The sequence below is a fragment of the Podarcis liolepis genome, assembly GCF_965112155.1.
Source record: "Podarcis liolepis genome assembly, chromosome: 5".
Classification (NCBI taxonomy): Eukaryota; Metazoa; Chordata; class Lepidosauria; order Squamata; family Lacertidae; genus Podarcis; species Podarcis liolepis.
Window position 1 is genome coordinate 68,070,759 of NC_139556.1, and position 14,287 is coordinate 68,085,045.

The 14,287-nt window shown below is 45.8% G+C and overlaps 1 protein-coding gene and 1 long non-coding RNA gene across 10 annotated transcripts in view; both read right to left on the reverse strand.

The window, feature by feature from the left end:
- LOC310708387 overlaps positions 1-14,287 on the reverse strand; it is an 87,630-nt gene that overhangs the window by 14,969 nt on the left and 58,374 nt on the right. The gene's annotated exons all lie outside the window — the stretch shown is intronic.
- The window catches only part of CROCC2 (ciliary rootlet coiled-coil, rootletin family member 2), an 83,129-nt gene that overhangs the window by 14,141 nt on the left and 54,701 nt on the right, over positions 1-14,287 (reverse strand). For all 9 annotated transcript variants that reach the window (XM_083506273.1, XM_083506280.1, XM_083506277.1 and 6 more), the window contains 8 exons: positions 11,893-12,131; positions 11,621-11,780; positions 10,493-10,660; positions 9,735-10,086; positions 8,133-8,317; positions 5,306-5,426; positions 3,744-3,907; positions 1,672-2,112 (listed from right to left, as the gene is read on the reverse strand). In XM_083506273.1, coding sequence (XP_083362399.1) covers positions 1,672-2,112; positions 3,744-3,907; positions 5,306-5,426; positions 8,133-8,317; positions 9,735-10,086; positions 10,493-10,660; positions 11,621-11,780; positions 11,893-12,131 — 1,830 coding nt within the window. The remainder of the gene's footprint in view (positions 1-1,671; positions 2,113-3,743; positions 3,908-5,305; positions 5,427-8,132; positions 8,318-9,734; positions 10,087-10,492; positions 10,661-11,620; positions 11,781-11,892; positions 12,132-14,287) is intronic.

A 14,287-nucleotide genomic window follows, 5' to 3' on the forward strand; every position in this document is an offset into this window, starting at 1 on the left:
GGAGGAATGGCAAAAAGGACCTGTTTTTGAATTTTGTTTTGAGTTGTTAGAAAGTTACAGATGTGATACAACCCAGCGTAAGGAAACTTTCCAACATACGTTAAGATTTCGTGCTGTCTGATCAGAATGTTGAATATTTGCATTGCATTGAAGGGACTTAGTAAGCAAGTGCAGTGGTACCTCGGGTTGCATCTGCTTAAGGTTACATACGTTTCAGGTTACAGACTCCGCTAACCCAGAAATAGTGCTTCAGGTTAAGAACTTTGCTTCAGGATGAGAAAAGAAATCGTGCTCCGGCGGCACAGCAGCAGCAGGAGGCCCCATTAGCTAAAGTGGTCCTTCAGGTTAAGAACAGTTTCAGGTTAAGAAGAGACCTCCAGAACAAATTAAGTACATAACCAGAGGTACCACTGTAGATATAGACGCTTAGGCCAGCCTTTTCACTTCATTGGCTCCAATAATTTTAACCACAGCCTCTGTCTCAGATACTCCTGGAGACAGCCTATGGCTATTCCCAACTTCCACAGGGCTTTTGAACCAGACAAAAACTCAACTCTTTCAGTTAGTTTGCAATTTCATATGTTCCTTGGGAGGAATGGGTGGAGAGAGTATTTTGTACAAAACAATAGGGCCTGTAGAAACTACAGCGGATCCAAGCCAAAGCATGAACTTTCCTGGAGTCACCCAACACTAGAGTCAGGGGAGAAATTTGACTCTGTTCACAGTAAAGGTGAATTTACCAAATGCACACTTTCCAGAACAATATGCAAACTGAAACACAGCCATCATTCAAAATTTGCACTTCTCTGAATTTTGCAGTGAAGTTCTCCAGCCAAGCAATGTGTTGGGTAAAGTGTGCATAAAAAAGCATATACAGTGGTACCTCGGGTTAAGAACTGAATTTGTTCTGGAGGTCCATTCTTAAGCTGAAATTGTTCTTAACCTGAGGTACCACTTTAGCTAATGGGGCCTCCCGCTGTGGCCGCCGCACAATTTCTGTTCTCATCCTGAGGTAAAGTTCTTAACCCGAGGTACTATTTCTGGGTTAGTGGAGTCTGTAACCTGAAGCATCTGTAACCTGAAGCGTCTGTAACCCGAGGTACCACTGTACTAGTAAAAATACCATACAAAAAGGCATCATATCAGGGAAACATGCTTGCAAAAATGTGTATATTTGTCAAAACTGCATGCAAAAATGTATTTATTAGGAGCACTAAAATGCTGATGAATTGTCATAAGGGTTGTTTTATTAAATAAAACAAAAATTCCTGCAGAAATTTGGAGTACTGAAGATAAGGCTAGAAAAAAGAAATTGAGCGAACCAAAAACTGACAGATTCATCTATTCCTACCCAACACACACTATGTTACCCATATATATTGTACTTGTGCACACATGCACAACATAAAACAGTTAGGCCCTTCATTTTTGCTAACATATATTATTCTGAATGTGCCACCCCTTGCAATTTGCGGTATCATAAGGAAATAGGGATAGGTCATTTGGGGAGTGGGTGGCCACTGGGTGTAACAGGTACTCAGCACTGGGGTGGGACTGGTCTACACAACACGTTTTACAGGAGGGCACATACTATTTGGCTCAGGAGAGATGCTATCTCTCCGCACACAAACAGGCAGTGGCTGAACATTTGAAGCAGCTGATTCCTACTACCTGGAGTAGCCGACGGTCTTGCTCTGCAGCAGTCAGGGCCCTTTGCAGTTGGGAGACGTTCTCCTGGAGGGAGGAGGAGCCAGCGGTAGCATCAGACAGAGCCTGAGACAGGCTTTGCACCCGGTCCTTTAGGTGGCTTTCCGTGCCCTCAGTCCTGGCCAGAGAATGGGTCAAGTGGTCTAGCTCCTGCTGCAGCTGGGTGGTTTTGCTCTCTTTGTCTCCCAACTGGCAGCGGAGCGCCTGGGTCTGCTCCTGCAGGGACCGGATCTCTGCATCCCTCTCAGTGAGGCTGAGCTGGGCCCGCTGCAGTTCTCCTTCAGCAGCCCTGCGGCTCAGATCCAACTTGGTGGCCCTACTCTCTGCCGCCTCCAGGACTTCCTTCAGCTTCCACTTCTCGGTCTCTAGCTTGGCTTCCTTGGTTTTCAACTTGTTGACTTTCTCCTAGAGTAATAAAACAACCCAGCATGAACACCACTGGTCACTTTTGTTTTGGCCTATACTTGCGGAGGAAAAGGAGAAAGTCCTTTGTGAACAAGACTAGATGCCACTGCAGCCTTGCTGTGCAGGTGCAAGAACCAGCCCTAGGCCTGATGTGGAGCAAAAGCAAACTGTATGTGTGAATGTGTACCCATTTATAAAGCAATGAGAAATGAGTGCAGGTCTGATTCAATATATTCTGCTGCCTGGTGCAAAGCATAACATGGCACCCTCCCCCAATCCATGAACATCCATCAACCTGAGGGCCACATATTTTGGGAGGTGAAGGCAGGCTAGCTTAGGGTGCTCAAGGGCTATGTAGGTGGGCCTCCATCCCCACCCTCGGTATGTGCTGCCTGAGACAGATGCTTCACCCTACCTAATGGTGTGCCCTGAGTCAGTCTACTGATAAAATACCTGAGAGGTGTAAAATGAAAGAAGGGGAGAGGGAAAGAAGGGGACTTCAGGCTGCACATTAGTGATGTGTGCTGCCATTACTGGTTGAAAGGGTGAGCAACACTCCCAAGCTCATTTATTTACCAGCCCAGGACCCAGGACTAAGCTGCAGTATTCAGGATGGTCCCAACACCCACCTCGCGCACCGTCAGCCTCTAGCCTCCATCTGGATAAAAGTGCCACCACTCAGCATATTGCCAAGATCACAATGTGAATTACAGACCCCGTTTACATGGAAACTTAACTTACCACATCACACAGCCTTATGGTAGCATTACAGAGAGAAATGGAAAGAATCAATATTTTTTATGGAGACAGGTGATAATGTACACAGGATGAAACTCCACCCAAACAGTCCATGTTAGCCCAAGCAGTCAACACAGCCAGACCCTTGCTCGAGGGTGCCAGTTGGAATAAAAAGTGCTCTTTAAACAGCTGGGTAAAGTCCCTTCAGAAGAAGAAAAAGCAGCAGTTCTTCCGCTGGGGTTTCTCTAGCACTCATTTGCTCACACCTCTATTTTAAGAACCAGAGTAGGTAATTTGTGTGTGCATGAAAGCAAGTTATACCCTTATACCCCCCCCTACTCACTGCTTAACTCTTTACAAACCCTCTTCAGCGCTTGATTTTTAAAAAAGGTATTTGTATTTATAGATCTTTGAGATATCTGTATTTAAAATATTTTTTGGACTGCTTTTTAATAAGCTTCACAAAACAGTTTGCTCAGTTAAAGTGCCTTGTAGCTCAACTCCATGCATATCTACCAAAAAGGAAGTCCCAGCATCTACATTTTAGGATTAGCATCTTTGGTGGCAATAATATTAACTTCTCTTCCCCCACCCTGTAGGGCATTTTGCCATCAATTACTGTTAGGACTGCTTTGAGCGTATGTGTCTACACACACAAGATATTTTAAAGTGTCCACCTAAAACTGCAAAGTGTGGATGAGAAGAAAGTGTTCGGAAATGTGTATCATACAGGAACGCTCTTACAGGTACGCAAGGGCTGCCTGCAGCAGTGTACACTCCATGGCAAACCTAAGTTTATGGACGTACAACATGTGAAATGGCCTTTAGGAGGGAGCAGCCCCGTGACATGTCACTGAATGCCTTTCCCCTCCAGGGAGAGGGTTTTTGCCCACCTGCAGTTCCCTGTTCTTTTCCTGACAAATGTGCAAGTTGCGCTCCAGGGCTGCCACCTGATCTGCAAGGGCCTGCTGCGCTCTTTCCGCTTTCCTAGCCGTCTCCTCTTGCAGCATCAGTGCTGCCTGTGCGCTGCTTAGGCGCCCGTCTGCTCCCCGCTTGCCTGCAAGTGAAAACAAAAGGCTGCTTTTTAAAGGAAAGGATGGCTGCAAAATGGGGTGTGCACTTAAAAACCATTTGTCCATGCACTCTTGCATTGCTTTGCCTGCCTGGCTAAGCTGAACCTATGCTTTGGGGAGGACACTGAATGTCCTTCCAGATAAAAGCCACACTTACAAATTGCCATCCCTCCAGAAGGGAAGAAGCTGTCAACTGCCCTAAACCTAAAGAAGGATCTATTTGTACAAAGGGGGTATGTCAGGAGGTGGGGAACAAACCAATAGGGAAAGACAGCCTGCTGGCATCTTTCTTGTTTTCTCCCAACTCCTCTGATATCCAGTTATATGAAATCAGATTAGTATTTTACATGGCTAAAGTTGTATGGTTGATTAAGGTTTCGTCCCGGGAATTGCCGTAGGAGCACCTGCCTGTCTGAGAGCACAGACCCACATGGCATTTGCTCTTTAGAACAAATTTTTAGAAATGTTCAATTGATTGTTGTTCAAAGTACACATGATATGCAAAGTCCCCCCATTTTTACAAAAATGAAAAGCAGCTTTGGGAGGTTGCCATTCTGAGCAAATAAACAGCAAGGGAGATGAATGCTTTATCCTTTTCCGCAGCCTTACCAAGCCATTTTCTGTCTTCCAGTGTTCCAGATGCATTTGTGGTTAAACACACATCTGGAACCTTCCCAAGTGAGCTGCTTGGGGTAACGATTCTGAAAAGACCAATGCTCTGTAGCAAAAGGGTTAAGGAAGCCTCTAGACTAGGGTGGTCCAAAATACATGTGGTCCTTGAGGCCTTTTTTGGTAGCCCTTGGCCATGTTTCATGCCTTCCCAAAGCCAGGTAAGAGATGCACTGGGCTTTGGCAAGGAGGCGTGAAGGCCCTGACAGGGTCCTAGAGTCCTCCCACCTCCTTCCCAAAGCCTAGTTGGTGCTTTCCCAGCTTTGGGAAGGAGGTGAAAGGGCTCCACAACCCAGCTGGAGCCTCATGCCTCCTTCCCAAACCCCAGCACCTTGCTTACCTGGCTTTGGGAAGGCAGCGTGAGGGCTGAAGTGTGTGTGTCAAGTTTTGCACACACCCCACACGACAAGGCAGTGTGCGGCCTGCAGGTTCCATGGTGACATATTCTTGGTAGGAAAGCTTGGGCCGTCCTGCTCTAGACTGCGCTTTTCATTTCTTTAAATGTTAAAGCTTCATTACACATAGGAAGCTGCCTTCTAGTGAGACAGATCATCTGATGTGACTGGCAGAAGCTCTCCATAGGAGCTGTGAGCTCTGCCACAGCAAGCCAGCAAAGAGTCGCATCAGCAGGATAAAGAAAGAAGGCATCCACAGAGAGGTATAGAAAGTTATACACAGAAAGGGATAAAGGATGGGAAGAAAGGAGAACATGCCTTCCTCACAGTCTGCTAGGAGCTTCTGGAGTTGCAGGATGCGATTTTTTGTCCGGTCACGATCAGATTCCATTTCATTCAGCTGACGGCTCATATTCATAACCTGAATCCTCAGGTCATCCTGGAAACAAGATATATAGACATTCTCTTGATATCCTTAGCTTCTCACCAGAGAAGACCAAGAAGTACACCTGGGATATGAAACTGCATTTTATTTTAATGCATCCATTTTGCTATTTCTGTCCCATCATTTGGCTTCTCTGCAGTTTCTTTATCTTCCTTCACAACTCCTTTGACCTTGTCATCCAAAGGTCTAACTGCCTCCCCAGCTACTAATATATTTTTTTAAAACCTCCTTCTTGTTGGAATACTAAGGCCCCATGCAGTTGGCAGCCTGCCATTTCACACAGTTGCTGTGGTATGCTTTCGGTTGTTGGTAACATATTTTTTTGACAATTAAGATTTCTAGTGTCAAAGAACAATTATCCTCTCGCCTTTTAAATCAGTAGATGATAGGTTCCTGCAGAATAAATGAATATAGCATTAAGAGTGCAGTCATCAGCAATATGTATCTGAGGTGGGGAGTACTAAAGCAGCAATCCCTTAGTCTGAGAACAGGGGCATTACAAGCATGTCCTGTTTTTCATCTATAAAATGTTCGAAAGCATGCTATTATTTTACGAATTAAGCATTACATTGAGTAGTCTTCCCTGAGACCGGGGCCTGAGGCAATAATAATTTGAAAACAACAGGCCTCACCAAAGTATTTCCAGGGCACACTAGTTTCCCTTATGCACATCTATGTAGACTTACTCAGGGATAAGTCACACTGAACACTGAGTAAACACGAACAGTTAAGGTTGTAATCTGCATGACCCACTGAACTCAATGGGATTTAATTTTGAGCAAAGGAGAATAGGCCAGGGCTACAAAGCTGGTAACTGAAAGATGTTATTGATTGTAGACATTCTTTTTGATTACTGCATGTTAACACTGAACTCTAGGATCCTGGTGGGACAAGACAACAAAGCAAGGAATGCCTTAGATTTTATGCAGCCCAAAAGAATTAAAAAATTTCTCCATTTCTCCATTTGTCAGAAAGGCCACTGGATGATCTGATGCTATGATTATTGTGACAGACCATGTTTTTTTAATTATTCTGGTACAGTATAAATATTTATGCATTTTTATAAGAGGCATGCTTTTGAGCAATAAATAGCACATGACAGAGAAAGGGCTGAACTGCCCTTGAACGTTGCTAAACATATGTCTTCGAAGTCAACTTGGGGTCAAGCTGAGCTAGGTTGGCTCCTGCTAAAGAGAACTGGGATAGCCTAATGGATTGGAAAGCAGGGAGAATGAAGTGGGTCCTTGCACAACCTAAGCAAACTAGTGGTCCTGAGCCTGCGCCCTGCCGGGAGTGGAATCTACTCTTCCTTTCTCTGGCCTGGGCTCAGAAAAGCATGGAACAACATGCATCCAAAAGGTCTAAAGTTCTGTGCTAAAAAATAATTACATTACGTGGCTGTAATAAATCACACATTTTTTACACATATTTACTTGATTTGCATGCTTTTGCTTTAGTTACAAAAAGATTTCTGCAAAAATACGGATTTTTTTTTAATGCCTTGTTTTTGGCAGGGGGTGGTCTGAGTGTCAGGACTGGGCATGGGGAAGAAAGGCTGAGACTTTCACAGCAAAATACTGGGAGGAAAGGAAAAGGCAAATAAGCATTGGCTCAAGCCACAGGGAGAGGCTTGGAGCAGTGTGATCTCACATTGATCATTTCAGTTATATTTATTGGTTGTGCTTGTTTATTTTTTCTAAATCACTTTGTAATCTTAACATTGCTAATCTGTACCCATTATACATTTGGAGAACTGAGGCTGAGATGGTGATTTGTCCAAAGCTAGTCAGTGAGTTCATAGCTGCAGTGAAGGCCTCTCCATCGGGATTCAAAACACTTCCCAAGCCACACTCTCACTGGCCCTGCCTGTCTGGAAAATGTTCTGGCATTTTGTCTAATAGTAAAAAGAAAAAGGTAAAGGTAAAGGGCTCCTGGTCGTCTAAGTTCAGTCAAAGGTGACTATGGGGTTGTGGCGCTCATCGTTTCAGGCCAAGGGAGGAAGTGTTTTTCAACAGACAGCTTTCCGGGCCATGTGGCCAGCATGACTAAACTACTTCTGGCGCATGGAGGAAACACCGTTTACCTTCCCGCCGCAGTGGTACCTATTTATCTACTTGCACTGATGTCCTTTCAAAACTGCTAGGTTAGCAGGAGCTGGGACAGAGCAACGGGAGCTTCATGAACCATCAACCTTCTGATCAGCAAGCCCAAGAGGCTCAGTGGTTTAGACCACAACGCCACCCGCATCCATTTTTTGTCTAATAGTGCCTCCTGCTTGTCTGGATAAAGGATAGAGACGTGTGTGTGTATGTGTGTGTGATTAGAAACTAGCCTACTGTACTAAGGTAAAATTTACATCCATTTTCCTACTCACTTTTGCCTCTAGCCCTGCCCACCATTGGCATGTGGCCCCAAGAAGGTTGCCTAGAGGAGAATGTGGCCCTCAGACTGCAGAAGGCTCCCCTACCTATAGCATAGTGAGTCCTTAACACAGGTCTAATTATGTGCAGCCCCACAAACAGTACGCATGTATTTCAGTAATGTGAGGTAATGTGTCATATATTGTATTGTGACACTATGATTGTGTGCACACAAATTCTTACAGATGGAGAGATTATAGAAGTCAAGAGCTTCATGGGATACATACATGAATACATACATACGAGAAAAACAGTAAATGAAAGAGATGACATTACTCACCCTCTCTCTCTGAGTGTCCCGCAGCTCCTGAAGGAAGTCCTTCAAAGCACCTCGAACTACATCCGGGTCAATTTCACTTGTGACTTGGTCACCTCTGAGAGGAGAACGTTGGTGAAATGGGGAACGTGAGCGGCTCCTCTCAGGAGACCCAGTGCGGGAGGCAGGTGTTTGCCGGCCACTGCTTCCTGTGGAAACATAAATTCTCAAAGTCTCAGAAAGCCAAAGAGGGAGGCTCTGATCACGATTTCAAGATGAATAAGGGGAAGGAAATTCTGCAAAACATTTTAAAGGGGTCTTTAAATATAGGGAGCACCTTAGACAAAGCTTAGGTTCTCTAGACATTTAGTCCAGCATTGTCTACTCTGACTATCAACAACTCCCCAGGGTCTCAGGTAGAGATCTTTCCCATCGTCTGATACTTAATCCTTTTTAATTGGATGTGCCAGTGACTGAACTATGTCAGGTGCTCTCCCACTGAACTATGACCTCTTCCCAGGACTGAGAGACCTGTTAGATACACAACCATCAGATACATGATGTGATGATGAAAAATGTCCTTCAGGCAGTAGCAGTCAGGGCATGAGTCAACCACTGCCAGAGGCAGGGCTTGGCTTTCAATAGCAGTCTTACAAACTGAAAACGGGATCCTGAGCACAGCAGTGAACACATGCAGCTTGCTTATACAGAGGGAGACTAATGGACCACCTAGCTCAGTCTTCTTCACCCCTGTTACTTGGCATCTTTTGAACCGGAGAAGCCGGGAATTGAATCTGGGAAGCAAGTGCTTCTACACACAAATCACTTGCTTTACCACTGAGCTATGACAGCGCTCCCTGGTTGCTCACCAAGACCACTGCTTAAGTGGTGGCAAACAACCTTAATTTAAGAAAACAAGCACATTTCCTACCCCTCATAGCTGTACCAGGTGCATTGGTATAAATCAGGGGTGGGCAACCTGCAGCCCTCAATCTATTGCAGTGGGTGGTACGCAGGGGGTAGCATAAACATACAGTGGTACCTCGGGTTGCATACGCTTCAGGTTACAGACTCCGCTAACCCAGAAATAATACCTCGGGTTAAGAACTTTGCTTCAGGATGAGAACAGAAATCGTGCGGTGGGGGTGGGAGGCCCCATTACCTAAAGTGGTACCTCAGGTTAAGAACAGTTTCAGGTTAAGAATGGACCTCCAGAATGAATTAAGTTCTTAACCCAAGGTACCACTGTATATGGAGAGAGAAAGAGAAAGAGAGAGAGAGAGAGAGAGAGAGAGAGAGAGAGAGGGAGGAAGGAAGGAAGGAAGGAAGGAAGCAGTTGGCAGAGACTAAAGGAAAAAGGGTGGTGGAAAGCAGAGAAAGAAAAAGAAAAAGAGAAATGTTTGGTGGCCCTATCAACTTTTGACCACAATGATGTGTGGCCTCCAACAGATTCCCTCAAGGGAATGTGGCGTTCAACAGAAGGTTGTCCAACCCCAATAGATTAATTTCCTTAGCTATGAGCATATTTCATTACCACAATTAGAGGTTGATGTCTACTTCAGTTATTGCTTAGCTGAAATTTAATGCACAGCGTATGAAGGATATCCTGGTTAGGAGCCTTCTGACCTTTGACTGGAGAGCAGGACCTTTGTGGTGATGGACTCCGGCTGCCAAGCCCCAGCGTGCGGCGCAGGGCCGAATGCAGTGCCACGAGCTTCAGCTCCACCTCCCTCTTGGCTGCCTCCGCTTTGGCTAGTTCTATTCCCAAGCCTTGGGAACGCCCCTCACAAGTGCTGAGGCGCATCTGGAGGCTCTCGCCTGCCCTGCTGGCTTCCTGCAGCTTCATCTCCAGGTGATGAAGATCGTCCTTCAGCTTCTTCTCCTTTGCACGGCTCTCCGCAAGGCTCTGCGCAAGGTCTTGCTCCTGAAGCCGGCTTTCTGCCTCCATGGCAGACAGCTTCTTCCGCAAGCTCAGCACCTGAAAGAACAAAGTCGGCAGGCCATGGCAATGTACGGGCACTACCACCATCCACACTACCTTCTCAGGACACAGGGAAGCCAAGAACAGCTGTAAATGTAGCTTGCACTCATGGTTCTTCACCTATGTCTATAAAGGTGATTTATATCCAGCCAGCTACCACGATCCTGCTGCACACTCAGAGCTAAAGTAGATGAGGCTGCAGGAAACCCAGTCCACACAGATACCCTGTCTTCTCCCCTCTGTATGCAACCCTCCATGCAACTTATCTCCACTACCACCTCTTGGAGGACAAGACGCAGGAGATGGAAGAAGAGTAAGCTGCCCTCCTCAACTCTCCCAGCTTACTTTTCACTACTTCTTCCATCTCCTGCACCTTGTCCTCCACCGCCCACCACCACGTTACCTCCTTGTGAGCAGATTCACGGCTGATCTCCAACCCGGCTATCTTCTGCTTCAGTTCCAGAGCCTCTTTGCTGTTCTGCTGCTCCTGCTGCTCCTCCTCGAGCAACCGATGCTGCAGTTCACTGATTTCTTGGGCTTTTTTGCTGTTCTCACTCTCTAAGGCCTTCACCTGCAAAAGAACTCTGGGTATTATCTATTGTATGGGCTCTATGCCAAGAAGCCCAGCTCACACGAAAAGCTTCTGTGGGGGAGGGGGGTGGGGTGATTGGGTGTCCCACACATTACTCCACTTTCAATACTATTTGCACCTGCAAACATTTTGGGGTGGCCACACTGCTTCCTTTCTAAATCAGTGCGTATCCCGCAACTTCCTGCTTAAATCCTGCAACTTTTTGTACCACAAATGTTCTGGTTATTATTTTTGTCCCACTTGGGACTGCCCCTCTGGACAGCAACAGTGTGGTAGCATTGCAGAAGTATTGCAGAACAACCTAAAGCAGAATAAATAAACCTACCACTAATGCACTATTATGATGTCAAGAACACCACTGCAGAATATACCCACAACAAAACACCAGTCTGGAGGGACCCCAACAGCAGGCAAAGCCAGAGCCAATGACAAACAGAGCAACTCCCCTGTAGAGAACAGGCAGGCAGGTGGGGTGGTGGAGGTGCTAGCTGTGGGCAGACCAAGGCTGGTGGGGCTGTGTCTCACTCATTCTAATGGACCAGCCTTAACTGGATGTAAGGAACCCCAAAGGGGGCAGGAGTAGCACTGACAGTCCTAGCAGGAGGGAGACACAGGTGGGAATATTAAAAAAGAGAGGCCTTATGGGTAGGAATTATGACGAAGGATTGAGATCTCAAGGCTCTTTTATAGGAATTTTCAGGCGCAAATTAAACAAGCCAGAAAGACATTTTGGGTGGTGGTGATGATGCTTCTCTTGTCCTCTGCTTAGATACTGTACCTACAACCTTGTGTTTTGTCAATGTCTGTAGCAGCTACAAGTGGCTTTGAATAAAGAATCCAATATTGGGCGGCGTCAAGGATTTCTTGTTGCAATTATTATATCCTGAGGGTTGTGATGAGAAGGGTGTGGGGAGAGAGAATTCTAAGACACAGTTATACCTGCCTCCGCAGCTCCTGCAGCTCCCTTCGCGCTTCCATGCGAGACTTCTCCACTTCTCGTAGATTTGCTCGGACCTCCCCCACCTCTCCCTCAACGGCTGCTTTGGCTTCCTCCAGCACAGCAATCTTCTGCTCCTTCTCCTCTTCGGATCTCTGCAAGCTGCAGCAGATGCACAGGTTCATAATCTCTCATTACTGGTAACCTCTAAAAGTGCTGTGAGCCGATAGCCACTATGCCAGCAACACGCCTGCCCAGCACCATGGCTACCTACCTGAGCCTCTCATTCTCTGCTCTCTTGACAGCTGCTCTGAGCTCACTGTTGGATTTCTGCAGTGCTTCTTTTTCTCTGCTCTCGTCTGCCACAGCCCTCTGAATTTCCAGCAGCTCCTTTTGCTGGTGGTCACGAGCCTCTTCAGTCTCCTGCAACCTGTGGTGAAGCTCAACCAGCTCCTTGCGAATTTCTGCGTGGGTATCCTCTGCCAGCCGCAGCTGTGCTTTTAGCTGTTCTGCCTTGAAGAAAAAAGCATGTACGGCTGAGCCAGGAACCTGAAACCCACAGCACGATCCTAAGGCTTACTCAGAAATAAGCCCATTGACTTGACTAGGACTTACTCCCTCATAAGCACACTTAGGATTGCAGCAAATAGGCATGCATCGTTAAAATGATGCTTGCATTGTCCCTTGGAGGGTGATGCTGATGCCTAAGCAAAATGAGCATTTACAGTGGTACCTCAGGTTACAGATGCTTCAGGTTACAGACTCTGCTAAACCAGAAATAGTACCTCAGGTTAAGAACTTTTCTTCAGGATGAGAACAGAAATTGTGCGGCAGCGGGAGGCCCCATGAGCTAAAGTGGTACCTCAGGTTAAGAATGGTTTCAGGTTAAGAACGGAACTCCAGAATGAATTAAGTTCTTAACCTGAGGTACTACTGTATTTGAAACCTAGGCAATTGGAAAGTACAGTGGTACCTCAGTTTTTGAACGTAATCTGTCCCAGAAGACTGTTCAGGTTCTGAAATGTTTGAAAACCAAAAACTCACCAGCTGACAGCTAGGCCTCAGGATCTTGCATGCAGCGGAAGCCATGTGGCAATGTTTGACTTTTGAGGCGTGTTTGAAAACCGAAGCATTTACTTCTGGGTTTACAGTATTCGAAAACCAAAATGTTAGTCAACCGAGATGTTCAAAAACCAAGGTACCACTGTATAGTCCTAATCTAGAGCTCACTGTACGGCAGGGAATAAATCTTAATTACAAAGGCAAAGCAACAGCATGTCTACCCATAAATCAGTCCAACTGAACTCAACAGGGCATACTTCTCAGTAGATAGATAAAGAATTGCCCTTCACACCCCATTTGGGCAGAAATCAAAGCTAGCTGGAGTCAGGATCGATTGCAGTATGCTATTTCAAAATCCAGGTTGTTAGCAAAAGGAAAGGTACTTTCAAAGAGAGACCTACCTCTTCTTAGTGTGCCAGCCATGAGCGACTACATCATTTGTTTAATGAATGGTTGGTTTTCCTTAATGGCCAATGGGCGTCTCTTTATCAGAGCTGACTATATAAAATGGTTTATTGATAAAGAGTTGTCTCTGAAGGGACACGTCTTTGCCGCCACCATCCCTTCCCCACAACCCCAGCTAGGATGCTGAAAGCTAGAGCTGGCTGCGAAAAGAACAAGAGAAACACGCTTTGGAACAGTGAGAGGAGAAATACCTGCAGTGTCAGAGTTCCTGTGGAGGACCAATTTATTAAACATTCAGCCTGACCTGCTTGCACAAAACTTACAAGGAGCTTAGATTACATCCAGGCTTTTTCTGAGCTTTCCCTCTGATTTGTTTACGGGGCAGTTATACGAACATAAGCATTCATGCTGCATTTGTCCAGATTTGCTTGTGAGGTGTTTATATGTTGTTCCAAACACTTTACCATGTGTTTCCCCACCCATTTTCTAATGGCAAAAAGCCAAATTCTTTTCTAAAAGTGCAAATGTTGTGCTAGGGTAACAGAACCCTTTAATCCACTTTAATTGCGCATATCTGAAGTATACAGATAGGTAGCCGTGTTGGTCTGCCATAGTCAAAATAAAAAAATTCCTTCCAGTAGCACCTTAAAGACCAACTAAGTTAGTTCTTGGTATGAGCTTTCATGTGCATGCACACTTGGTATCTGAAGAAGTGTGCATGCACACGAAAGCTCATACCAAGAACTAACTTAGTTGGTCTTTAAGGTGCTACTGGAAGGAATTTTTTTATATCTGAAGTATGTGATTGAATTCTCCCACAAAACGGTGACGGTATGGAGGCACCCTAAGTGTGAAACAGACACAGAGAGCTCTAACTCTGAAGTTAAAATCAGCCTTTTCCAATCTGGTGCCCTCCAGAAGTTTTGGACTCCATCTTCCTTAGGCACCAGCTACCATGGTCATATGTACCATGGTACCAAAAAGGGACACGGGTGGCATTGTGGTCTAAACCACTGAGCCTAGGGCTTGCCAATTGGAAGGTCGGTGGTTCGAATCCCTGCGACGGGTTGAGTTCCCGTTGCTCGGTCCCTGCTCCTACCAACCTAGCAGTTCAAAAACACGTCAAAGTGCAAGTAGATAAATAGGTACCACTCCAACGGGAAGGTGAACGGTGTTTCCAATGCGCTGCTCTGGTTTGCCAG